The sequence below is a fragment of the Anopheles merus genome, chromosome 2R (assembly GCF_017562075.2).
Source record: "Anopheles merus strain MAF chromosome 2R, AmerM5.1, whole genome shotgun sequence".
In the NCBI taxonomy this organism is placed as follows: Eukaryota; Metazoa; Arthropoda; class Insecta; order Diptera; family Culicidae; genus Anopheles; species Anopheles merus.
Window position 1 is genome coordinate 27088732 of NC_054082.1, and position 27413 is coordinate 27116144.

Here is a 27413-nt window from a genome sequence, read left to right on the forward strand (position 1 = left end):
GGTGTGTTAGGTTTTGGTGAAGGGAGGATAGCGATGGATGGATGGACATAAATCAATGTGCGTCTTATCTTTTCTTTAAGAGACATTTTGTGAGAGACGTGTTGTGACGCTGTCATCCTCTCCTGCGCAGATGCGGAAGAAGCATACCTAATTCGGTTGCTTTCCGAAGCCCTTGATGGGAGTTTGAACGTGATAAGGCAGCGAACGAACTGGGGCAGAAAGGTTGAATTTGTAATGGCGTTAAAATGGTGCATTTATTTGATAGGATTTTGAACCAGATTTTACATTGACATGCTACAAGCCCCAATGCTTGTGTTAAGAAATCAATTAATAGTAGACAAGATAGGATAGCGACCTGAAACATAGTGTGGGGCGGTCTAGCACGATCGCTGCATTGCTATGAATTTCACTTCGAATATTCGGAGTCGGAGTTAGTTGTGAGACTAATGGACCCTAAAAATAATATGATATTGATTAATTATAACATAACATCGTTATTAAGTATGGAAAGATACGGAAACTGAAAGGAAGAATTCGATCTCCTGAAGAATGTTGTCTAGGATCTGTCTTCAAAGGCCGGCAATCATGATCATTAAATTGAACTGATCAGTGATTGCAGAATGTGTGCAGGATCGTGTTAACGGGACCAATTTTTCATTCAGAATTTTAAATTTTGGATTTGTTGTACCGCTTAATACTCAACAACCACCGTACAAAATCAACGCGAGGGTTATTCTAACAGCTACTGGTTTGTCGACTGCAGCTGCTGCTGGGTTATTAAGTGCCGCTCACGAAGTCAATCTACCAAGGGCGGCCGGGAGAGGGACAAACATGGCTTTGAGACGGCATAAGGTATAGGTGTAAATTACCCGATCATTGAAATCGCGACACTCGCCACCGAGGAAGTCGTCATCGAAGCTTTTTCACCTCGTTTCACCGTCACACTGTTTTCATTATTTTCCAGCACGATCGAAATTCCCCTCCACACACACACACACAGGTTGTCTCGTTGGTGTAGTGCCGGGTGGTGTAGTGTAGACAGCTGTAAAATGTCTCCGTCAGGTGATATACCCGAGCATCATTGAAGAAAGGAAGTTAGTAGTGTTGGTGGGGTATGATCTCCTCTTCCCTTGTTGCCAAGGTCATTAAAGGTAACGTTCATTTCCGAAGAAAATGAGCGCTCGGGGTGAGCGCTTCCCGCAATGTAGGGATTTTCCCTCAACCGGGTATAGCCCTCGATACGTTCTCTTTTTTGTTTTGTTTCGTGCCATATTGGAGAGCCTCTAGACATTCGGGAGGTATTGCCGAGGGAACCAGAGGGCTCTTGGGTGCGGTGTAAAATATTTCGATGATTACGGCTGTAATTTATATTGCATCTTCGTGATGGACGGGCCGCCGATGCCCACTAACATATTTTATCGATTCTAGGACCGTTTTGTGTACGGTATACACGCCTTATAAAATGGGCAAATTGAGCTTACCGAGCGCTAATTTGAATAGACAGATTCGACGGATTCGATCCGAAGTAGGGGGATAGCAGGCGCCATCACAAGACGCACGCCACCAGCACCAATCCTAGTTACTGTTTCTCTTCCGCTACACCTCCCGCGCTATGTATTATTGACCTCCCCAGGTCCTCCCCAGGTATGTACAGCGATCGAGGTAGAGATCGTTCATTATTATGCTGATTGGAGGGTGTACTTTCGTTGAAATATGCTGACATAAAAATCACAACTTTACTACCGAACGTGTGTGGAATGAGGGAGCGGGAGCTGCCTGTTCGGGTCGCCGGCCCTACACCGATAACCGGCAGCAGCAGCTGCAGCAACAGTAGCAGTAGCTCACTCAAACCATGGCTTTAATTTGATTATAGTTACAAGTGCTTTGCCGGCGCATACTTGTGCGAATGATCATCCGCCCCAAAGCCATCCGTATCTACTTCATCTACGCAGGCTACTTAACGCAAATGTGTCTGTGCTGGATTGCGTGGGGAATTGGTCTTAAAAAAATAAGGTGACTGCTAAGAAAGCGGAACCCACAAAACGGAACCGGGACAACGCATAGAATCCAAACCATCAAAACAAACACACACCCGATCGAGATTTTAAGGTGAAATATTTAAACAGTTTATAGCCCCATTTCCACCTTCCGTTTTTGACGCATTTCGGTGCAGCAACGGAACACGCGCACACGATTATCGAGCTATAAATATAGGCTAATAGGTGCGTTCTCGGCTCGTTCAGCAAACCTATCAGTGAAGTAGTTCGCTCAATCGCTTTACTTCTAACGCATTTTTGGAGGCATGGAGAGAGGAACCTACACCAACTTCCGGGCGCGGGAAATCAGAACAAGCGAGCCAGCGACGGGCTTCTGGAATCCGATCCTGGAAGTAGTAGCAGCAGCAGATATTAAACAGCGCCGATCGCGGCTTGTTGCTACCGATTAGCACCGATAATGGCATTAAAAGCTTCGCTTCGATTCGTCCGGCCGACCACTCATTCGGTCGGTCCATGCGACCCATTTCACGCCCTCGTATTTAGATGTGGAGCACGGTGCGAAAACGAGAACAGTGATGATCGTTTGCCGCAATTTGTGATTGAATTTGGTGGTTAAAAAAGCGTCTTCGGATGGAGAGGCGGTGCGTCATGTTTGGTAGAAATATTACCGCAAAATTAACGGTTCACGGATAAGAACCAGCACCTGCACTATTACTACTACACAACACGGTTAACAACGTCACAAAAATGGCTCACGTGGTGAGAGAGCATGGGGTGAATTATAGGTTACAGGGAAGGAACATTTAAGAGTGCTGGCACTTCCAACAGCAAATCGTGTACGCTACAAACTTCAATTTTCGTGAAGCATATATGTCTTTGTGTCTTCAATTTTCTCCTAAAGTCTGAAAATATGGCTTGAAAGTTCTCGAAAGCAAAAACACTAACAAACACCAACCAAAAAAAAACGCCCAATGTACTCATACTGGAGCGGAACAGCACATGTGATAATGATTTGGCACTTCCTCATTTACACCTTCAAGTGTTTGCGTGTGTCATGCCCGGGGTAAGAAGATACAGCGAAGGGTGTTTTGTTGAGGTGAAACTTCCCTTTTCCGATCGTCCCTCACCGGCTGGTACCTCACGATGGGTCAACGGGTGGACATTGCTTCTCAAATTCTAGTCAAAATTTGACAGCGGGGTAATTGTATAACAACTCATTTGATGAATACTATGCCCACAGATGTTTTATGTATATTGTGACTTTTCGGAACATCCAAGGGTTTGTGAATATAACTTAAATTATCCACTAAATTTGAACGCATGTTGTTGTTTACATGATCGCCCATGCCTGTTCATCCAATGATACAGCTAGTTGAAATATTTATACAACATACAATCGATTTATTTCCACTTTAATTCTATAAAACGTAACGTAAAACAAGGAAAAAAAACTACGTCATTAAAACTTTAATTAATCAAAACGTTTAGTAAGATTGATTTAACAATAGTGCCATCTGTATATATTGTATAATGGCGCCATCTGTTTTATTTTAAGAAACTCACTGAGAACAGTATGATCATGATCTCTTATGTTTATGTTTATTGGTTATGGAAAATTTATGGAACGTCCGCCCATCACTTCGAGCCTGCATCACTGTGAGCAGGGCAGATGAATGGTGCGAAATCGTGACGCGTTCCCCTTGACCGGGATCGTAGCACGTGCAGAGCACCCCTTAGGTGAACTTGGTTGGTTTGGGGATTTTCTGCAACTCCCCAGTGTTTTGTGGTTTCAATTTCTGATCCATTTTTTAAATGTGTTTTTGTTCGAAAGACGTTTGTTTCGATCACTGTGCACAACAAGTAGATTGATAGACATGATCCAAGCCGAGAGCGTATCACGAGAATAAAACAAAAAAGGTACAAAACAACATATTTTGATGATGATCTATTCACCCCCAGTTCGTGAGGATGCTATTAGAGTCTTGTTGGTTAGTACTACAGCTCTGTGCAAGTGGCGCCTTTGTTGTTTTGATCGTCTTTGTGCCTATTGGCGATCCTCAGTTTGATCGAATGCAGTTGCTTAGGTCAATTTGGCTGTAATAGATTTCTGCGGCACATGAGACGTCCGTTTGAGAGTTTTAAAAATTTGCTTGCAACTTCACAAGAAACACCGAGTACCGAGTTTCACCTGCCTGCCACTATCAGCAACCCAAAGTGGGAAAAAAGTGTCAAATTTCGCAAAGCACAACAAAGAAAACGCATCCCCCGATGATAGCCACTCGGAGGGGAAAGTTTTGGCTCGTACGATAGGAGCCCATCACCACGACGGGCATCTGGTGGTGTCCGTTCGGCAGAGCTCTCCTGGTTCGGTTCACCGATTTCTGTGCGTTGGTCAATGCTTTTATCTTAAGCGGTCACGGTTGCTTACGCACTGCAATGATTAGGGGAGGGGGGCGACCGACTGCCGCCAGTATCGGGTTGAAAAGTGCCCACCAAACAGCGAGCAACGAGCGATCTCAACGTCTCAACGCCCTCTTGCGGTGTGGCGGCATAGTGGACTGTTTGAACTTTCCTCTGCCGGCATGACTGGATGGCTTCGTCACTATTATTGTTATTAGTAGCAGCAGCAGCAGCAGCAGCAGCACGCCACACATGGCTGCGTGTGTCCATGCCCTTCACGTGCCGGGGTCGGGGTTAAGTAAGGGCGCGAGTGAAAGCTGCCTAATTGCATACTTCACGCAACCGCCAGTGGCGGGGCTGCCCTATCGGTCACAACAGCCACACAGCGGCACAATGGTACACACACTGCTCCATTGTCTTCTCACGTGACCGTGGCCTCCGCACGGTAATGCACCGGTGATAATGTGGGATGCACTCCAGCACGATGCATCTCCCCGTTGCACCGATGGGACAACGATGGCAATGAACTGCAACGAACAGATTAGCATCATTTTGCGATAGATATGTGGCGCACATGACGGGCTGTATGGCTGGCGGAAGACATTATGGCGGATCATCGCTTGGATCTCGTAAACTTAGCGTCGTGTGGAGTGTGCCGGATACGGTTGATTCGAGTGACACAGATTTGGGGATGTTGCATTTCTCTTTTAGCTGTCGCTTTCATCAAACATGTTTGGTGTGAGGTACCGTTCAATTTTGAGCTGTGGATTGTATGTGCTTTTTGCTAATAAATGCAATTGACCACTACCTTGCACACATAGAGTGGTCGAAGTGGGTTTGCTTTGGTAATGGAATGTAGAGAGTAATGTTTTCCGCTGTGGAAACCGCTGCAAATCACAATCACAGACCATTGTTCAATCGTCTCTTGGTGGAAATGGTAGGAAATTAGGGTTAATGAATGTAAAGATGAGTTTAACTTGTTAACGGTGCTGCCTTGTGTTGTGCATTCGTACTTGGTTCTTATCTCGTGTAGAGAATAATTTCCATGCGCAAAAATGATCTTAGTACTTGGTTTAAATACAATTTTGTCGTACGTGTATGGATCGTGTGGTCCAATTGAAAAGCTATAGCGCAAATAAGACTTTAATGTACCATCGTTGAACAATAAGAAAGATACCTTACGAACTTAAGGGCCTTTGGGATCACTCATGGGCAAATAAACTTCTTTGCTTTTCACGTGAACAATCAGTAAAAATGTCGCAATTCTTCGTTTATGCTACTCTCTGCTTAAGATGAGCGACTTAAAGCAATCTCATTACTGCATAGAGTTTTAATTTTAAATTTGAAAACAACCGAAAGGAATCAAATATTGAAGGCAAAAAAATATTGAAAATTTTTATATTTCAATCATTAGAAATATTAGAACATAGGAAAAGGAGAAAATGGAGTAAAATGTTATTGATATAGCCTGTTTATTTAAAGTTTTATTGTATTTGATTGTTGATTGATTTATTGACATTTCTGTATTTTTTCTGTATTTTTTTTGATGAATGAAAAACATATTCCCTTTTGTATTACATCTAACCCGATTCAGGATCTAATTATTCTCAATGATGAAAGAACTACCGTTTGAACGTCATGAAATAATTAGTTCGGCTGCTCAAAAACTCAAAGGAACTAATTATTTTACTCTTACTACAAATGTTTTGGGAATAAAAAGCCTCCTGCTTGACGAGTTTTTGTAGTAGAAGTGTTTCACTGAAATGTATTAAACTTGCCTATACCTTTCTGTTTCGTTATGTTCTGTATCCTTCCAAATTCCAAATGCATCCTTCCAAATTTTGATGATATCTGGTATTTTCAACTGATCATTGATCATTGAGAACCACGAAATATAAGATTCTCTGAGTCAAATAAGAACATAACCAACCTCTAAAAGTACTCACATTCGGCAAATAATTCATAGAACTATTACTATTAGCCTTACTATTCTACTACTCTAATACTGAAGACCATTAAAAATATCTGAGACCCCCCTTAAACAGTTGTCAGTCAAAACATTTTAGTGAATAAATGTGGTAGACGTGATCTCTTCTACGTATGCTAGATGTAGAAAGGTAAGCAATACGGCCTTTTCAGACTGTTCCTTCTGAATAAAAAAAAGATGTAGAAAGGTGGCAGACTTACAACAAATGCTCAATTTACCGTAGAATATCCGTTCAAATATGACCTTTATGTGCCAAAGCTTCCGATGTTGTGTGGTGCCTTCGGGAAAGTGTGCATAAAGTAAATCCCGGTGGCACTGAGACTAGTATTATTAGTGTAACGAAATGTGTATATAAGTCATTCAGCAAAGGCAAAACAAAAAAATAGATCCATGCCAAATCCAATTCACCCTTGAAAGCACGCAAGCAAATATCGGGCTAAATGGTTCACGAGCCATTCATGGCTTTCACGGCAATTCGAAATGGTCGCGGCGATCGCGGCTAATGTTTTCATTCGATGGGCTATTCGTGGAATTGGAAACAATCATCCATCCCCTACCGCGACGGTACATAAGTCGCAGACATTGACCATTATGCGTGGAATAGATGTCCACACGATCTTTGCGACCCTACCAAAAACACAGAAGGCTGGTGACACTGAGTCTTCAAAGTCACGTGGAAGGCTACAACCTCATCACAGCTGTGTTGATGAAAGAGTGGTGGCGTGTTTGTGCAAAAAAAAAAAACCGGAATAGAACCACTAAGAGCACCTGAACACCACGCAAGAGTAGCAACAGTGCCGGATCCATACACTCACTCACACACCGGTCGTACTTAAGGCTGGGCTGTGGAAGATCCCCCTGACTCATGGCTCGCTCATGGGCAAGCGCCATTTGGAACTGGTTTTTTTTTATTGGCAAAAAAGGCGGCAAGCTGCCACGGGAGAGGGAAATTTCTCTATTACGCCATCAGGCGAAGCCGGTTATTGCGGAAGATCCTAACGTAATAGAAGCGTAAGACTCAGCGCGGCGCAGACGGTGGTGGCGAGCAGAGCGAGTTGTGGTGATTGATAACAGTACGGTGGAGTTGTTGGTCGTTGCAGGAAGATCGCGTGCTATCAACAGGTAGTCAGGGTGCAGTGATAGGGAAGAAAACGTTATGGAAGGAAAGCGATGGAACCTGCGTTTGCTGCGATCCGGATGCCCAGGACTGGACAAGTTTAGCACGCCCGCCCTGTCAATAACCTGTGTATCTTTTATTGCAACGCAAGCTTATCAAGGTGTACCGATCACGAGTGAAAGATCGGCAATGTGTTCAAGGGCCATTCTCGCGCTGATTTCTGAAGAAGTAACAAGAGAAATTGGTACAAAGAGGTGAAGTTGTTATTACTTGCCAAGAGCAGTGCTTGTGTAGATTGAAGGGTCGCAATCATCAAATCAGATTATTTTGGTTGCATTTGAGTGATAGCTGCATAAACACACGTGTACAACAACAAAATCAACAAAACCCCCGTTAACTGACAAAGACCAAGATTCACTAAGCGCAGTTTGTGCATGATTGTAAGCGAGCATTAACAAAAAAAAAACACTTACAGGAAGGGAAAGTAAGTTTTTGACCGCATCAAACTGTACAAAACACATCCCTCGAACCCATAGTTGAATCATTTTTTGCTGCTCTAAAAGCCGTTCCGTGGGCAGGATGTACATGTGTGAGTGTATTTATATGTGTGTTTGTGTGCCCAATTTGTTGTCTAAATGCCTCCCCACGTGTGAAATGGAATTGATTTGGAGCTCTGTAGTGTAGTGTGCGAAAAGCAATGGACATTACAGTTTTTGTGAGTGCATAATGCGATATTTTACTGTTTGCAAATACATGTAGGGGAAATGGGAGCGAAATGGGGACTGGTGGTTAAATTACAGTGGATTAAAATAGAATTCAGCATTTTCAACGCAAAATATGCAATGGTTTATGATCATGATCAGTATACTGCTCTAATGATTATACTCCATTTATGCTCCAGGAGTAAAGAAGATTTTTTGTTAATCAATTTAAGTAGCGAGTGGTGAATGTGCACAGTTTAATCTTTGCCATGTAATATCAATGTTGTTTAACAACTTCAATAAGAATTTTGAAGGAATTTCTCACATTTATGTGTAATGAGACCGATAAAAGTTGTATTTAAAGCGAAATCACGAAGTTTCAATTTGATTGTGCATTCTCAAAAAGTGAGTACATTTTAATAAAAATGATTTTAATTTATCATTTCATTGCTTTGGAATTAATCATTTTCTTCATTAAATTGAACGTTTTTAGTAATTTATTATTCCACATTTTGTTTCAACCCCAAAAACCCTTTATTAAATTTACTCACAAGTTCGTTGGAAACGTACATTCCACATATTTTAAGGGTTATATTTCCTGCAATATTTCAACCTCGCTTGAAGATATACTGGCCCGCTCATACCTTATTGATCGCTCAATCTGTTTCGAATGATACAACGGAATTGAATTGATACGGAATGGTTCCGGTGAAGGTAAACGGCGCTAAAATTAAATAACGGTCTAAGTGGTGTAGGCGATTCGCAGAATGCAAACCCGTGATTGTAGGCTTTTTGCATATCCTGCGCTGCGAAATTATTTGCTTTGCCCCTGTACAGTTAACACCTATTATCGATAGGAAGCAGGTGAAGTAGGTCGATTATGATTGCTGTTGTAAAGGAAGAGAAGCGGTTGCTTGTTATACTGCGTTAGCTTAAAACATTTGCAACGTTCTATTCTTAACACCACCATACACGATCGCACTTCATTAGTTCGAGAATCAACCAGCCTTATTACCATGAACCGAGCTGTGATTTTCGTTCTTTTGAAAGAAGCTTTAACCTTCAAAGCAGCCGTTACCCCTTGGAAACCTTCTTCGGCGAATTCAGTTTTGCTAAATCAAATTAGAAACCCCGTTTGATAGGCGTTCGTTTCATCTCCTTCAAAAATGTCGATCACACCAAACTGCTGCAGCCTTTGACGATCGAGCTCTCTACACCCATGCCCGAAACGTTTCGATTCACCTTGATTTGGGCTGGATACGATCCGGCGAGCACATGTGTGTTTTTTTGATGAACTACTTTTACAAACGACTTCGGGTGGTAACCTTCGGCAGCAACGCCTTCACGTGTTCAGCCGCGCCCCAAGCCGCTCGCTCGGGTGGGGATCGATCCGACGGGTGGGAAATGTGTTGCGATTTGTGCATTGCGCAATGGTGTTGTTTTATGTTGTTTCGTTGCAGTTGCATCGAGTCTCCTTCGGCCAGACATAGAAAAGCAACGGGCACCACGTTTGACTGCACAAGCAAAAGTAACAGTTTTTGTGTCGATTGTGTGTGTGTGCACCAGAAAAGAATAGGCATTGGTGAGGAACGGTGGGCAGAAGAGAGGGTGACTTTGTTTCAGTTCTTTTATACACCCGGTAGGATAAGTTTTGGGAGCGGAAGATATAGGCCGAAGAAATTGAAAACACTCGTCGTGGACGGGTCCAATCCGTCTCTGCTGCCACCTCTTTCACACACCGTTGGCACCGAAGCAAGTGTTGTTAGAAAGTAAAAATGGATCATAATTTATGTAGATTAAATAACGGCAAGTCGGATGGTTTGTTCACTTTATTACCTGCATTTATTGCAACAGTTGGCACGGAAGACGAGCGACATTGGGGGTGTTTGTTGGTTATCAGCGTTCCGGAAGATGTTATTTATTTGCAAGGTATATTATACCGAGGCTGCTGTTTTGACCGCACGTGTTTTTGTAAGATGCTAGCCTCCAGTAGATTGTGTACGATGATGTTCCCCGTGTTGCGTCACTTTTGACGTAAGGTGAGCCACTTTTTTTTGTGAGTGCCGGTTTATGGTTCGCCGGTGCAAATTGTATACAATATAGATTGCGAAACAAATGGGGCCTTAATAATCTAGCACCCGAAAACGTCCTCTCAGTTCTTCAGCTGGTTTCATCCGTTGCTGGGGGTGTCGCTATCTTTTGTCCAAACGAGCAATCTGCGGTGAGAAACACACGAATTTGGAATTCCAACACCATCGGGCAGTGTTGAAGTGTTAGGTTTTGAGTTACAATTTCACTTTTGTTTTGTTTTGTTTTCTTTCCCCCCACAATGGGTTTATGTTGTCTCGGAAGTCTTGGACACGAAAACCTCGGTGACCACAGTATGTGGGAAAGCATTGTGCCAAGAGAACCCCCCTGGTTGTTGGGGACGGTACTTTGCCACCAAATGTCACCCACCCGCGACGCATACGGCGAGGCTCATTAAGGAATGGAATTTGTGTTTGTGCAGCTAATGCAAGAGGACAGACCGACAGTTTGGTTTGCGTAATTCGCCATTTCTCCATACTCACTGTGAGCATTGGTTTGTGGTTGATAAAAAAAGCATCACGTAATGTAAAATTTAAAGCCCCAAATTGTACATATACACATATATACAATACATATTGTGATGGTGTTAGAAAATCCGCCAAAAAAGCTTATAATAATTGAATTAATTGCTGAATATATCAGTATCCCGGGGGCTGTCTAGAAACTGTTTAATTTTAATAAATAAAAATCAAATATTAATATAGCTATTATTATCTACACTGCGAATAAAGCTAATAAACCACTGGGCTTTATTATATGTATGGCCTGCGAAATTCGCGATCATTTATGTCTAATGGTGCTGTCTTCCTCTATGCAGACGTTAGAGAGGGTGCATAGAAATTGTTCCCTCTTGTCTTCTCCGCTGCATAATGTTGGGCTTAACCAAGATCTAATCTTAGATCAAATGTAAAATGCATTTCCTTCACTGTTTTTTTTTGTGCAGAATGATCCATGGCGAAGAGATAATTTTCATGTCATTTATTCAAGTGAACAACATTTTCTGATTTCAATGATACGGTATTCAGCACATTTGGGTATCAGTATTCGGCACACATGATGTTTGAAGCTGGTTAGTGTCTATGTTCTCGTATTTTACTATCCCATAGTTCCTGCATATTGTTCATTATATATCAGAATTATATTGTTAATCCCATGAAAGAATGCAGATCACTAACTCATTGAGCGATAGATTGATCTGTTTGGTTTCTGTCTCATAATTTTGATATCTGTTTTGAACATCATTAGGCGACAACATGATAGGAAAGCCACATAATAATGATATTTACATCAAATAAATGTATTTGTTTGGACTAATGGCTTATGGGTTCCATTCCATATCGGTACCATTTATTGACACATTATTCTGCAGTTATTTAAACCATTCGCCACTATTTTAAAGATTGGTTGCATGTAAAAGTTCTTTTAAGGAGTAGGATATCCGCTGTGGTGTTTCAATCTTCCTTTAGCACTTATTATGAAAAGAGATGATCCTCACAGATACTGGATCATGTAATATATTATATACGATGCATGCATACTATCCCGATAGTAATATGTCCAGGTGTTGTGTATGTCTCATATTCCTTCACTGCAGGATACAAGGTACAAGAGTAGATCTGATATTTGAGATTCTGGTTATTCGTAAAACTTTGAGTATTCCTATATGATATTACTGACAACATCTGTGCGACTACACCCTACTTTACGTGTGAAGATGTCTTGGCGGATTTACAAATCTCGTATTTTCAAGTTCGTTTAGTCTCTCAAATGTCTTTTGAGTTTCTAGTTGGATTAGAAATGCAAATTCCTGTTACCTTTATTGATATTTTATCGCAAAAAGAATGTATGCTCTAATCTATTAATATCCCACTGGAAATTATTCTTATTTCCTTAGTATATTTTGATACATTACTTACACTCTTCGTCTCTACGCCACTCCTTCACAGGAACGCATCCACTGAAAATGCAGTCCGCTCGGATTGCATCGCTGCTGCCAGTGTTGCTGCTACTGCTGCTGGCAGCCCTGGCCGATGGATGGCCGTACCCGCGACCCCTGCCACAGAACCTACGCCGACTGCCGAGGCGGAACGACTTCGTTGCCTACAATTTGCACCGCGTCATACGCCCGCGGGACGTTAACGATCTGGACGTCGACCAGGCACGAAAGGCCATGCACGACGTGCACGAAACGATCGCCGAAGTGCAACGACTTTTGGCCCTCGATCCTTCGCTTCCCAGGCTAACAAGGTAAGCCATCTACAAGGTGCCAGGCGGCATACTTTCTTCCGTGACGCTTCATTAACGTCCTTTTATTTTTTTCTTTTAGGGGAGAAATCGAGGAACTGTTTGAAAATGTGACACGAGAAGAGTTTGCCAAATCGCTCCGCGCCGGCGACCATAATCGGGCCCAGCACATGCGTGCCCTTATGCTGGTGCTACCCTACCACACCAACAATATGTCGCCGGAAAATATGCAAAAGATTTACACCCGGCCACCGGTGACGCGCATCGTTGGGGCTGCTTCCTCGGACATGAAAACGGGCGCCACCGATACGTTCCCGGTGACGCCGGCAAGGTCTGTAGCGACCACCACCACGACGGCACCAACGGTCCCACCGCGTATCACCACGACCGCTGCCATCCCGGTAACGACGATCCGATTTACAACTCCTCGTCCAACCACCTTCCATCCGACACTCCCGGAGCGAATGCGTGATGCCTCCTTCCGGAAGGAGAATGTGAACGATCTTCTTGCATCGATCGGACTTACCCAAAGCTCGGAGGAACTTTCGACGCCGCCAACGTTCCGTCCATTGCCCGCCACGATGACGACGATACCGCCTTCACTTCCAGCCGTACCGGCAACCGCTGACGACACGCTGAACAATGCGATCAATGTGGACGATCCGAAGGTGGCCCAGGAGCTGAAAGAGCTGCTGCGTTCGTTCGGTTTGCTAAAGGAAGCGGACAGCGATGCCAGTGCGAATAGTCCACAGCCACACGCGGAACGTCTGGTGGACATTCAGCCATCGGCGCTGGTACTGCACGAACCGTTGAAGGTGGAAGAATCTACACCTTTTACGGTCGAGGAATCGAAACAACCCGCTATTGAGATTAAAACGGGTGGACTAACCCAGGCGAACGTAAAGCCAGATGACTATGTCGCTTTTAAGCCTCTATCGATCGGATCTTCCACGGACGATGGTGACGATGCTAAGCCAATAGACGAAGAGCTGGACGCACTGCTCAAGTCTTTTGGTCTGCTGGGCCCGGGCGCTCGTAACAAAAAGTCAATGCATCCGGAACCGACACAAAAACCACCGATGGTAATGAACTCCGTCCCGTCCATCGATGCCGACCTGGTTGCACCCCAGCTAATGTCCGTGCTGGACACGCTAGGCATACAGATGAAGCCCTCCGGTGGCATACCGGCATCGGCGGGAACGACCACCCCAGCACCATTGGTTCGGCGGCGTGAGAAAACACCGCGCAAACTGGACCCACCCGCCGACCAAACGCCATCGGCCGCCAATTTGCGTGTCAGCAACGAAGACTACCGCAAGCTGGAGCAGCTGTGGCAGACGGTGAAGCAGCTCGAGCAGCTAAATGCAACGCTGACGGACGATTCGCTCGACGTGCTCAACCCGAAGCACTACGATCTCAGCCCGTCGCTGCTTGCCCAGGGTCCGGATCCGCTGCTCGAAGGGTTGGACGCGCGGGAACGGTTGAACGAGATCAAGAAGCGTCAGGAACCGGCCACCACCAGTACGGTTACCGCAGAGGTACAAGCGAAGGACGATGAAGCATCGGTCACGGAAAGCGACAGTCCTACCCGGTTTAGCTTGCAGCTTAACACGAACGCAGGTGGTAACGACGACACCGAACAGGTGGTGCAGCCAACGGCGACAACGGAAGCCACAGAGGTGGTAGACACGACTACAACGAACGAGCCCACTACCACGACCAGCACCAGCACGACGACGGAAAGTGCACGCAGTGCTGCCCTGGAGGATTCGTTCCCCTCGTCCGATCTGGCCGGTGATCCCGTGAATGAGGAACCACTGCCGCCTCCGCGCCGCAATGGATTCTACTTCCTGTACGACTGGAACACGTTCCTGGAGGTGGGCGAAGAGCCGAACAAGGTTATCATTCGGTACAACCCACGGGCGGGAGATCCTAGCCGCTTCCTACCGGTCACCGTACCGTAGAAAGGGAGGGGTTCCGGTGAACGTTCCGGACTGCATCGAAAGCCCGGGGTTGTAAAAACGCGTAAAAGTAAACGGCTGGAGAAGGATGCAAATAGCTCTTCCTCCGAGGGGTTTCCGCAAGCAAGCGTGTGTACATAGTATAGATCCCTTCCTTGTGTGTACGTTTAGTAGAGATGAGTTGTAGGAACTAAATTAACACGTTTTATTTATTATTCTTCTTTCCGCGAACGGACGGAAAGGAGGGTGGCTTCAGGTACTAGTTAAGAAGTTAAGAAGGCAGATTTCGCATTGCACAGCAGCAGCGGCGGCGGTGGGTATGACCAATAACTAGGCTTTACGGATACGGGACAATAGAAGAAGGAGTTGGAGTAGTATATCTCCCCGTCGAGATGTAAAGAGGGCAAGGACAGGCGATTTTAATGCCCTCTTACTTATCGTGCACTCTAACGATCCTCGTTTTTTGTATAGAAACACACCGATCTAGTTTGAATTAGGGAAAATAAAGATAATAAATTTAATCGAGACTGGAAGATGTGTGTGAGCTGAAAGAACCCGTCGTTTGAATGTCGTTGCTATGGAAGCTATCAAGGCTAAGTAAGCCTGGGTGGTGGAGACGTTCAGTCAGTAGGAGATAAACCAGACAGTGATCGGTTCCTGTCGCAATGAACGGAAGCTGGTAGGGAATTAGGTAAGTAGAGAATTAAATTGCAAATATTGCAGTTTATTAAATAATGTTTCGATCAACGTATTCAAACATTTTGTAATTCCTTCAAGGAATGTACACATTAGATGTGTATTTCGGGTAATTTCATATCATAGTGCAGCACATTCAGTTAAAAATGAAAAACTCCATAACAAAAAGCATAACAAAACAAGCAAAAATTACTTTCAGTGTCTTACTGCGCAGACAGATGGCATCTAAAGATATGCAGTGACAACGTCCGCATGGTCGTAAACCTAGCCATACACACGGGACACTCGTAAGGGCACCATGAGCGAAAATGCCTTTCATACCAGTGTTGCCTCATTGCAAGTACGGACCCGAATCTGCGACCGCATTCGCGACAAAGCTGCGGTTTTCGTACGGCATGTAACACGCTAGACATCCGCGGCACAGAGGTTGACCTCCGGGAAGTACGCCTCTTGCGTATCTCAACAACCTTCTGCGGTTCAGTGTCCTCATTGGGGGTATCTGTTTCGGCCGAACTCGATTCGATCTTAACCGCAGCATAGCTGAGCGTGTGTTCACGTTGCCCATCGTCAGCTAGTGGGCGCTGTTGTAGGGTGTAAAAGTTCTTCTCATACACATCCTTTCTATGCGGGTCCAGCTGTTTTGATTGAGGTGAGCGATCCTCTTTTTGCTGCTTGCTAGTTGAAATAGTTGATGGAGGCGATTCGGTTATTTGCGTGGCGATATTAGTATCCAAAGGCATCTGTATTAACGGTACAGCCTCATCAAGATTCGGAGGTTCAACCTTGTTTGCTGTGGTGTTAGCTTGATCCCGCACCGCTAAGCATTGAGATGCTGTGTGCTGGACGCTCGCAGTCGCCGCCGGCAGGTCCGACGGGTCGTATGCCAGTCCCCAGATGGACAGCTTATCGGCGGTACGGAAAAACTCAGCAAGATGCTCCAGGGGCACGTTCACCTCGCCCAGGTACATAAACTGTACCAGCGACATCATGACATCGTGCGAAATGTTTGAGCATATTATTATGTGATTGTGCTGTAAAGGAACTTGCTCGAACAGATCCTTGAAGTAGGCACTACAGGCGGCAAGCAGCGGCTTGTGGGCGCGAATTTTGCGCCCCTCACACAACAGCGTTATATCCAGCATCTTGTTATCTTGTTGACGAAACGAATCGAGTGCTCCCGTCACGAAGGCTTTGTAATTGTTCGATCGCAAATGCAGAGACGGGTGCGAGCTCATCTTATCGAATTTTCCTGCAAAAAAACACTTTTTATCGGCTTTGTGCTTGTATTGTGTTGGATTTGTACAGCGATTGCACTATTCGACCGCTCTTTTTTTGACAGCTATGACCCTATTGATAGAATTTAAAACATTCTTACCCCTCTGTTGTACCTCGATATGTGAAAAATCAGGGACGCGGCACATAGTCATAACCAAAAACACTATAATTAATGGTAAATTTAAAAAAAAATCATCATAAAAATACAAAAATCATATAAACTTACTAGGTTTTATCAAACCATTAAACATTTGTGAATAAAAAAAACATGCATGGGTCGATTATACGAGTTATACGATTACCCGGGGGAGACGATTAGTGATGGGCGAGTCGATTCGAACCAACCGGATCAAAGTCATCCGGATCAAAGGCAGCGGTCTAATCTTGTTGCGCGCAACATTGTTGCTCGGAAACATATCGCTGAGGTGGTCTATGAATGTTGCTGGCAACATTTCGCTTTGACATTGTCTAGCGTCAAAAAATTGCTAATTAACAGCTAAGAGTTTATTTTTTATCATTCACTTGTTGAATAACGTGTTGAAAAAAAAACAAAATATACACCAAACAATGTATTATAAATGCTTAAAATCCAAATTTAGCGGATGTCAACAAAACGCACACTGCTGCTGTGTCATTTCATACACCCGATCATCATGACCAAGGTAAATAAAAAATGTTGCCAGACAAAAATCAAATTGGATTGAATTTGGCATGCAACAAAGTTGCGCTAGCTGTCAAAATCCATACATTTCGCCAGCAACAATGTTGCGAGCAACAAGATTAGACCAGTGCCTAAGCTACCCGAAGTCGTTCGGGGTTGACCCGAAAGACACAAGAAGCTTCAGTAGGTCCAACGACTCCAGTGGAAGCAAGAAAGCATAAGCAATTCCGACACGTTGGTGCAGCGAGTTTGGCTCCAGTCGGATCAAAGTGGGTTCAATACCGGTAAAAGTACACATTTGATTTATATAAAAAATAATCCAGAAATGTTACCATTTGTTGTGGATAGACGTGCCGAGCCCTGGATTCGCCGATGTGTGCAGAGCGCACCTAACGCAGGGAGTGTGTTACAGGCTACCGGTCGAGCAGGGCTCCCGGTAGGGCTGACGGTGCGGCTCGTGCGCGCGGCCCATTATAAGTTTAATTCGTGTTGTATTATTATGTAATTCGTGCAATAAACGTGTATAAATGTTCAAAACATATAACCATTGAACAAGTGTTGCTATGTTCATAGATGCGGGTTTTATCCATAGCAAAATATGAAAAAGCGTTTTTGATCTATTCAAATTTGATTATACATACGGTTTTGCAATTTTTTTCCAACTGGTTGGATGATTATACAGTAAAACCTCGATTATACAGGAGCGGATCATCCAGCGGACGGCTGAACCATGCGCATAAATTTGACAGCTTTCAAACTGTAATTGTAGCGAACATGTTAGGTGATTTCAAGTTGGTAAATAATATTTTTGTGCAACTATCAGGTGTCTAGTTAAATATGTGAGCTTGTTTTTTTTCTTGATGAACAGTTGTTAAACCTATAGTTATTGATTAAACTAATATTTTGTTAACGATAAATCGATTTATTCAAAGGGAATTGTTAGTTCAACGAGGGATTTTTAATTTTTTTATTATTTGACATTTTCATGACCATTATCCGTTGAAATCGATCATTAGGCAATGTTCCAAAATTCAATAGCTGATCGATTTTTAGTTGAACGCTCGATAGTTGCCTCACAGTTCAATCAAAAATCATGTGTTTGAATGGAAAATCCGGTTTTTGACAAAAATTATAAAAAACTCATGGCTTGCCGAGAAAAAATTTGATAAAATGTATGTTAAAACGTGCCAATTAAAAGCATATTTCCAATAGTTGGCAGGGAATCAATGTTTAACCAGTGAGTTCAGGCTGTACTGTATTGAAAAATTAAATTTATTTTATTAAGAACGTAATTTAGAAGTTGGTTGCGTTATTGTGATCGTTCCCAAAATTTCAATTGCATATTTTCTAATTAACATCGCCGAAATAAATAAAAAAAACCGTTGGATAATTGAAAGGTTTTAAAATCCAAACCGGTTTGACGCTTATATGATCTTTATTTGATGTTGAACCGGTAATAGTAAATTTGTTCGTTGGGAAACGATGGAATGTGTTGCTTGGGACCTTTAATTGTCAAAGAGCTTGTTGACAGCAGTTTGCGGGAAATGTATGTTTTTGAATTGTGCAACAAAGATGTGGAAAAAATGTGTTTTAGTGCGTTTAGCATGATATTTATGATGTATGTTATACAATCCAGTGCATAATACTCAATAAGCAATCGTTCAAAAATTGTTGGGCCACTGAGCTACTACCAGCTCTTTGAGTTTCCTATACAAGTAGTCACTGTTTTGTTTACAAGAACAACAGTTGAAAGAATAACATCAAGTTCAACAGCATACAATTTTCGTTTGGTATGGCACTTTTAATTCAAACATTTGCAACTATCCATGAAATGAAAGAACTATATATCCATGAAATGAGTAGTGACAGCTTTTAATTATTTTTTCATTATTTATGTTGTTTTCTTTTTGCTATAGCCAAATGCCAGACACATCGACGGTGCAATTAACCTTCCTTCAACCCGTGTATGATTTAAATTTTCAAAGTGAACTAAGGTAAGTGAGAACAATATTTTCTCTATAAAAAGTGGCGTACTAAAACCGGACGGATTTGTAACGGATGTAAATATTCACGTGTTTTGGCTTACAGCCTCAATTGGTACAGCTATGGCGAATTGTTAGGAACAGTATAACTAAAATTGATGCCTTGAGATTCAATTTTTAAACGAAATTTAGTATTATTTCGATAAACATTGGGTCAAAATAAACAATACTCTCGTGTTCTATGCATTTTAGGCTGCAAGAAGACATATGAATTTTTAAAATTATATCTGATACTCATTTTTACAGGAGTAAAATCTGTATTTTGACGACATACAGCTATAATTGGTGCACTTGGTATAATTGGTAACTTTCAATTGAAAAAAAAAAATGATAGCAACCCGTTTTTGTATATATCGTCAGAAAATGTAATTTTCTTTCTCATGGGATTTCAAACTGCGCTCGACAAAGGAATTGACCAATTGTTATATTTTGCCAAGAGATGTGTTTTTGATTTTCCAGTCAAGATACACGTCAAAATATTCATCCGGAAAGGATATACGATTCATTTTGTGAGTTGCTATAAGTGTCCTTTTCGATTTTCGCGGTGGTCACATTTGTTGCGCAAAGAACTCGCAAAAAAATTGTTTGCGTAACCAATTTTCAGCGCAGAAAGAATATTTTGAATATTTTGTCGCAAAGTCTAGTCGCGATATTTTATTGCAAAATTTAGTGAAAAAATCGTATTGGAAAATTCTTAGTTAACATGTTCAGTCCGATGGCAGTAAACTTTCCCGTATGTCGGTGGCAGGACCTGGGGCTTGCCATTGGTCTTTTGCTAGGTATACAGTGCGAACCATTGCGAACAAGTTTACGCTACCCATATGTATAGCAACGGTACGCAGGAAGAAGAATGGCATTATATGAATTATTACGATTGACAAACATTTTATCGCGATAAAATCTGGATTGCGTGAAGTTTCTAGTTCAGTAGATACGATCTAGTAAATTCGTGACCACGTGACCAAATGTCATTAACTCTGTCTGTATCAGTCCTAATTTTAATCTAATTATTCAACAACGGGGGAATATGTAAAGAATTCATTGGATGGAACATGGTTGAAAACTAGATTAGATATGAATAAGCAACGAAGTCAATCGCAAGGAACAATACAAAACATGACTGATACATTGAGAAGCAGAGCAGTTAGGAAAGTGCCAATGTAAGTTGCCCTAGTGAAAACTAGTGACCGGCAAATATTTTTTTAGATAAAATTTGTCTCTTTATGCCGAAAAATTGGCCGATTATAAACTATCCGCTTGAAGAAAACAAATACCATCGAGAATATTTTCACAGGTTGAATTTATTTAATAAATATCGTATATTCATTTATTTTTACATAAATAAAAAAAGGCTCTAAACGGATTGCTAAATTTCTTCCATATAAAACAATAAAATAAACCGAATTTCGATCATGTACAGTACACGCCTAGCTCAGCAACACACAATCACACCTGTGCGATGTTTCTTCCTGTACCAGGTGTCAATTACAAAAAATAGCTTTGCCTAATTGTGTAACTAACGTCTTGTGCAAACCCGCAAACCTGAACTCATTCGCTCACATAGCCCCACGACAGACTGTCTGCACCAGGGGAATTGGTGGCCTATGGTCAATCTCAGTAATTGCTGGTTTCGTCCGTTAATATTTTTTTTGGCAACACGGATCAGATTAGCTATAAACATGTAACGTTCGGGTATGCGCACGTGAAGCAAACGGACTCGTTTCTTTTCCCCCTTATCTCACTTCCTAACTAGCTCTAACGGTTTGTTAAAATGCTTTTCTTCTTCCCCGCAACTCACATCAGCAGTAAAACAAATAAAAAACAATTAACTAACGACTTGTCGCACTAAAAACGTGGCCCCCACAATGTGCTAGCAGAAACCAGGATTGGTGTGCTCGATGATGCACCGCTTGCAGTACTTCTTGACCGCCCGGTAGCCCTCGATCGAGATCTGACAGTCCTGGATGTTGAGCTGCTGCAGCCCGCGGCAGTAGTAGGCGATGCACTGGATCCCCCGGTCCGTGATCATGTCGCAGTTGCGCAGGCTTAGCTTCTTCAGGTTCGGGCAGCTTTCGGCGAGTGCTCGCAGGCCCGCATCGCTCACGTCACACTTGCCAATGTCGAGCGCCCGCAGCCGGGGACAGGAGCGGGCCAGCACGTTGATCGAATCGTCGCTGACCGCTTCGCAGCCGCGTGCGTTCAGGTAGCGCAGCTTGTAGCACCGTCGGGCGATCACCTTCAGCCCCGCGTCCGAGACCTGATCACACTTGGCCACCGAGAGGTAGCGCAGGGTCGCACCGAGCTTCGCCAGCTCGTACAGCCCAAAGTCCGTCACGCTCGTGCAGTCCGAGACGCTGAGCTCGCGCAGCGCGATGCAGAAATTTGGAATAAACTTAAGACCGGCATCTGGAAGTTGGAGAGAGGAGCGAGAGCTGGGAGTTAGCAAAACGGACCGCTTTCGGTTGATTGGGTTCCGCGCCGCCGTACCTGTTACTTGTATGCACCGCCGCAGGTACAGATAGACCAGCAGGGGGCAGTTGCGCGCGATCACTTTGATGCCAGCGTCACAGATCGATGCACAGTCGGTGAGGTCGAGATACTGCAGCAGTAACCTTCGTGGCGGCTCGAGACCCGGATTGATGTTAATGCACGTTATTTGGGCACAACCTGCAAAAGGTGGATGATAGCTCGTTAGCATCGGAAATGGCTAGAAGCGTTACAACCGACCGTGTGGCAATACGTACCTGTAATGTCTAGATGTTGCAGGTTTGTACACTTGGTCACCAGATCCGACAGGGCCTGATTCGTGATGGTAACGCTGTTCTGGATCTGCAGGTGTGTGATCTCCGGACAGCGCCTAGACAGTAGCTGCAGCCCCCGGTCCGTCAGTCGGCAGCCGTCGGCCAGCAGCACACGCTCCACCCCCGGACAGGCACCGTTTCGCGTTTGACCGCAGAGCCTTCGGAGGATGGTTTTGATGGCACGATCGCCACTGTTTTCCTCTCCTGTAAGTAAGAACAGCTTGCATTAGGCAACAGTGGGTAGGAAGAGTACCTTCGCTAACTCGCCGTACCCTTGATCTTGATGATCTTCCACAGCGCCGGATTCCAGATGACGGACTCGAACCGTCGGCAGACGCGAGCAATATTGCACAGTTCGCTGCTGTCCAGCCATTCGAAGATGCGCACCATCAGCTCGTCCGGCATTCGATCGAACAGTGGCCCTGCCCGGTACAGGCTGGTGCCGTGCCCGTTCCCCAGGCTGGTCAGGATGGTGGCCCCATCGATGGATCGCCCACACGGTCCGTTGCCGTTCGCGTTGCCGTTCCCCCCGACGGGTGTGTTCGTTTGTGCCGGACTGCCGTGGCTGGACGAGGTGGAGTTGGTGCCACCGCCCGACCCGTGAGTGCCGCCCGTGGTCCACGAGGCCGGTATCGTCGACTGCTGCTGGCCGGACGGGGACGGCGACACGAGCGTGTGGTAGCCCTGGTCCAGGTTGGGCGAGAAGCGTCCATAGCGCGACAGCCCGTCGGTGTAGTGTTGCGATTTGGTGAGTGGAATTCTGGGGAAAAAGGGGAAAAACAGAGGAAAATTGAGCGGCTGAGTAATGGCGTACCGTCGGTCGGCCATTCGCACACGGCCGCTGCTTACCGTCCGTCGATGAAATCTGCCGACCCGACCGCTTTGAGGTGGGTCCCCCGGGGGCTCTGGAACGCCGGCGAGCCGCGTATCCGATCGAGCAGGTACCGGTCCGAGCCGCTCGTTTCCGGGCTGGAGGCACGGCGCAGCAGGTGCGGCGAGCTCGAGTCAAGACAGTCCACCTGCGACTGTGCCGCGGAGGACGCTTTGGACGCGGCGTTGTGTGCGTTGTGGGCCGCCACCGTACCGGACGGTGGTCCGATGCCGCCACCACCGCCACCGCCACCGTTGCGCCGGCAGAAGTTGTAGATCGCGTCAATGTTTTCGTTCTCGAGGTAGTACCGCTCGGTGTTGTTGCTGCTGCTCGACTGGTTGCGCGTCAGGCTGGACGGGGTCGCGTTGGCATTGCGCCGGATGGCACCTTGAATGTAGAGCGCGTCCATCTTCTCCTCGAGAAAGTACCGGTCCGCTTCGGACAGTCCGCCCAGCGCGGACTGTGGCTCGTCCGGGTGATGGTAGCCGCCGCTGCCTCCTCCGCTACCCCCACCACCGCCGCTGCCTCCCGGTGGACCGCGCAGCACCGGCGAGAGGCGCTGGTGGTGCTGCTGGTAGGTGTTGGTAAGCAGTGCGTCGATCGGGGTGTAGGTGCGGGGCCGCACCGGCCGATAGTCCCGCCGGTGCCCGTGATGCCCGTTGGTGGGCGGTGGGTGTAGGGGTAATGGCAGTGCCTGCCGCAGAAAGGAACCGGTTTGATCGAGCGACGAGGACGAGCTGCGGGAGAGTAGCGATCCGTTGCCGTTAGCGCCGCCTCCACTGCCACCGCCGCCACCGTCTGGCACGAGGCCGTCCGGCGGGCCTTGGTCGGGCTTGCCGCAATCGGACGGGTACAGATCGGAGTCCAGCGTTAGGATCGGCGAGCTGCGGGACATCTGGTAGGCCTGCGGGTCGAGCGGGCTCGAGCTGAGCGGATGATGGTACTGGCGGGTGTCCATCGAGGGTGTGTTGCGTCCGAGCGATGCCAGCGGACACTCGACCGGCGCAACTCGTCGCTGCTGGTGCGTCATTGCTGTTGCTGTGGTTGCTCTGTGGTGCCCGTCTCCGATTGGATGCGTGTCGCTATTCGTGCCGGCACTGGCTAGTGTTCCGCGTGGCCGGGAATAGGAACATCCGAACGCGGATGACACTTATCTACGGGGGAGAAAGACAAAAAAGAAAGAAAATAGGGTAAGACACGGTTTATGGTTTTGGATATTTTTTTGTTGTTGCATTTATTAAGTTAAATCGTTTAGTGTGGACAGTTTAGTGAGGACTTTTCCACCATAATCAATGGAATGATGCATTGCTCACCAAGCGCAAATCGTTTACTGCCTTTAATTCTCAAACACTGCAGTTAATCAGACGCATGATCATCCATAAATGTTCCCGAGAACGCACGATTAACGGTCGGCACTTTCGCAAACAATACTAATTAAATTCAAATTATCTTTCAGCAATCGCAAACACATCATCACCTACCCGCCCAACGCTCGCAGGGATGTCGGGATGTAATGTAACGCTCGCTGGACTGGATCATGATCATCCTCGGGGTGCGTGCAGCACATAACAAGTGCGCTTAGTGTGTGCTACATCGCTTCCCTCTTCCTCTGCAATACCATGCTCTGATGTTGGTCTGATATAAAAATTAAAACATTCCTGTATGCAACGCACAGACACACACGCACCCACCGTTCATCGAGCAATGCTTCCCGGAAGACAAATGGGTTGAAAATGAGTGAGCATCAAACCGAAATTACGTTTAATTTTTATATAACTTCCCGTACCGCGTAGCGCGTCAAATGGTCCGACACTAACGAGGACGAAAATTACGCCCCGGGTCTTAACTAGCTCCTCCATCACCCTCGGTTGTTGTCTTTCCCTTTTCTTCTGCAGCAATTGGTGTTGCGCGCGTTAAGTTCACGAATTAATGGAGGGTGCAATCAGCGGACCAAGATCTGCAATGCCTACTGGTAGGGTAGCACGGCGGCGCCACCCGCCGCCGATCCAGTGTGTCAACTGTACGGCAGGGGCCATTCGAGCCATCGAGGGGGTTCGGGTAAACTGCGCAAAACATTGCACAGATCGCACGAGAGCTGTGAAGCTCTGCTGTGCTGGAAGGAATTGCCGCCTTCACCGTGCAACGCGTCTTGACATTTCGCTGCGTAAGTTTAGTTCCCGCTGCGGCTCCGAGTGATCCGAGAACTCTCTCACGATCGTAAATCATCGCGGACAGTCACTCACGGTCACAGCCGGTGCGACAAACTGCAATTGCACTGCAACCAGCGCAGCATCGAGGGCCTGTCCAACGACGCCCGGAGGGTAGGAGTACCCCTGTCAGGGCGGAAACGCACACCGATTGTTGCCCGATTCGCCCGATGGTCTGATCTTTGATATTTCAGCCCCACTCGGTACCGCGAAACCGTTTACGATGTGTCGCCGTCCATCATTGGACGATCGATCAAACTTCGGGCAGTTCGCCGTCCGAAATAAGGCGGCACACCACATCGTCCGGGAGGGCTGTGCCATTCTAAGCGTTTCACCGACCGTCAGTAACAGGCGAACGGATCCGATTTCGATAAGTGCTGGCTTCCCCTTCGGACAGAATGGACGGACGGTCGGAGCGGGTTCGGTATCTGCTGGACCGTATCTCTACCCTCCGGCGGATATGCTACACGCTGCTGCGGTGTTGCACCATTTCATGCCATTTTGGAACAGGATGATGATGATGATGATGATGATGATGATGAACGGATGCAACGGTTTGCTGGACGAAGTGCCGAGCCGAATGGTGTAAGGTGTATTATTTTGCATTCCCATGCTGCAAGGTGCAATCGAGCGCTGATCGTACATTACATTTTTTTTGTTGCGTTTTAATCCAATCTATCGATCTAACTACTACTAACGATCGGACAGGTAGTGGTCTCGAACTTTGTGTGCCATTGGCTACCGCTCACTTGTTCGAGTGCAGAAAATGGGTCCCAGTAAGGGGAGACGTAGACGTGGTAGTGGTGGAAATTTGTTCTGTTTGCAGCGAAGGCGAAAAGAGATCTATTTCAGATGAGTAGCGATTGCATTGTGCGTTTAATTGAATTTTTGCCATGTGAATTGTTGCAACCAGAATGGTATGTGGATAGTTGCGCAGAACGATCGTTTGGGATTGGTAATGATTGCACAAAATCATGACAAATAATTATAATGAATTAATGGATAGATCAAGAGTTGACTTTCGATGTACTATAAACTATGTATTTTATTTTTTTTATAAAATTGTTGCCAGCAAACCACATTCAAAGAAAATCTCTAATTATGAGGTCTTCCTCTCATTTTTTTTACAGAATATCTCCATCCCTCAACGATGCAACACATTATTAGGCTTAGCATGGGGCAGCGTTTGATAAGGAGATTTGTCAAAGTGGTCGAAGATCGCGACGATAATGATGTTTTTGATATCTTTTGAAGTAATGCGGCGGAGTCTGGTCCAGCAAATAGGTAAGTAAGCATTTTATATTATTAAATAGACATTTTATGTTTAAACAAATGTTTAAAACAACTGCACAGATTGAAAATCAGTTAACAAAATGTACCACATGTAAACAATGCAGATATGAACTATGCAAACATAGTTAGCATTTTGGGTGATTGGGGATCCTCGAAGAATTCTCTTAAGAATCCTATTATCATTAGAAGTAAACGTTAAAAAAGACAAAAATGGTAGATTTTTCAAGGGGGTATCTTCTCCCATACTAACGAAACATTATATCATCTTTCAATAATAGAATCCCACGAGTCAGCAGACAAAAATTTGGCATTTCTATTCTGTTTGGCATTCGAACTCTAACCGTGATGGCAAAAAAGTGAAGCAACTTCGTTATAAAGCGTGCGCGATCAACGAACGGCACCCCGTAGCGTCTAAAACGGATTCCGTGCGTTAGTTTGTTAACGTCGTATAAGCCTATTTGTGATTTCTACAACATTTTGGCTCTATTCGGCAATAATCAGAGCATCGAAAGAAAGCCCAGTTCCGAATGGTCGACATCTCTGAGCGACAACAAGCTCCAAAGAACGCATGATCTACAAGCTCTACTCCAATAATTTTGTCGCGAAAAATGAGGAGTAATTGATATAAATCGAAGGTAGATCGTAAAAATCGTGCCTAAACGCATGTCATCGTCCGACATGTCGAAAATTCCGGATATCTGACTACATGCAGCTCGCAAGGTTGAAGATTTATTTTTACAAGCAAACTTGAATTACCTTAAACAAACAATTATAAGCAAACTTTAATTAATTTAAGTAAATTAAGTAATTTTACTTTACTTTAATTACTTACCTTTCAAACGATATTCATGGTACATGAAAAATTCGTTTTTATTTTCGAAAAAATCCAATTTTAAATGCACGCGTTTGATTTACAACAGCCGTCGGTAAAACTATAAATGACTTGTCGTTGTTTTTTTTTGTTATTTCGACAGAAACATTTTTTCATTCGAATCAATTTGTCCAAATACTATTCGCATTAGAATTATATTTCTTTACATTTTTAATTTGTGAATTTTTCAATCACCATAGA

General features: G+C 44.9%; 3 protein-coding genes and 1 long non-coding RNA gene across 13 annotated transcripts in view; 2 read left to right on the forward strand and 2 right to left on the reverse strand.

Annotated features, from left to right (window-relative positions):
- LOC121588808 overlaps positions 1-15016 on the forward strand; it is a 33668-nt gene extending 18652 nt beyond the window's left edge. For 4 of the 8 annotated variants that reach the window (XM_041907179.1, XM_041907174.1, XM_041907175.1 and 1 more), the window contains exons 3-4: positions 12237-12537; positions 12617-15016. In XM_041907179.1, coding sequence (XP_041763113.1) covers positions 12254-12537; positions 12617-14498 — 2166 coding nt within the window. In that variant the 5' untranslated portion in view covers positions 12237-12253 and the 3' untranslated portion in view covers positions 14499-15016. The other 4 variants (XM_041907180.1, XM_041907176.1, XM_041907177.1 and 1 more) reach the window with 4 other exon arrangements.
- Positions 14826-16426, reverse strand: LOC121590535 (protein bric-a-brac 1-like). The gene is made up of 2 exons (XM_041910305.1): positions 15637-16426; positions 14826-14830 (listed from the first exon to the last, which is right to left on the reverse strand). The coding sequence occupies exons 1-2, from the start codon at positions 16424-16426 to the stop codon at positions 14826-14828; spliced, it is 795 nt and encodes a 264-aa protein (XP_041766239.1).
- A 2237-nt stretch (positions 16427-18663) lies between these two features.
- LOC121602472 lies at positions 18664-27112 on the forward strand. The gene is made up of 4 exons (XR_006006415.1): positions 18664-18917; positions 19044-19121; positions 26179-26332; positions 26620-27112. It is a non-coding gene; the product is annotated as an uncharacterized LOC121602472 (long non-coding RNA).
- LOC121602420 (F-box/LRR-repeat protein 7) overlaps positions 20441-27413 on the reverse strand; it is a 69658-nt gene continuing 62685 nt past the window's right edge. For all 3 annotated transcript variants that reach the window (XM_041931193.1, XM_041931199.1, XM_041931187.1), the window contains exons 4-8: positions 22820-23995; positions 22243-22730; positions 21914-22174; positions 21657-21836; positions 20441-21575 (exon numbers count right to left, since the gene is read on the reverse strand). In XM_041931193.1, coding sequence (XP_041787127.1) covers positions 21040-21575; positions 21657-21836; positions 21914-22174; positions 22243-22730; positions 22820-23871 — 2517 coding nt within the window. In that variant the 5' untranslated portion in view covers positions 23872-23995 and the 3' untranslated portion in view covers positions 20441-21039. The remainder of the gene's footprint in view (positions 21576-21656; positions 21837-21913; positions 22175-22242; positions 22731-22819; positions 23996-27413) is intronic.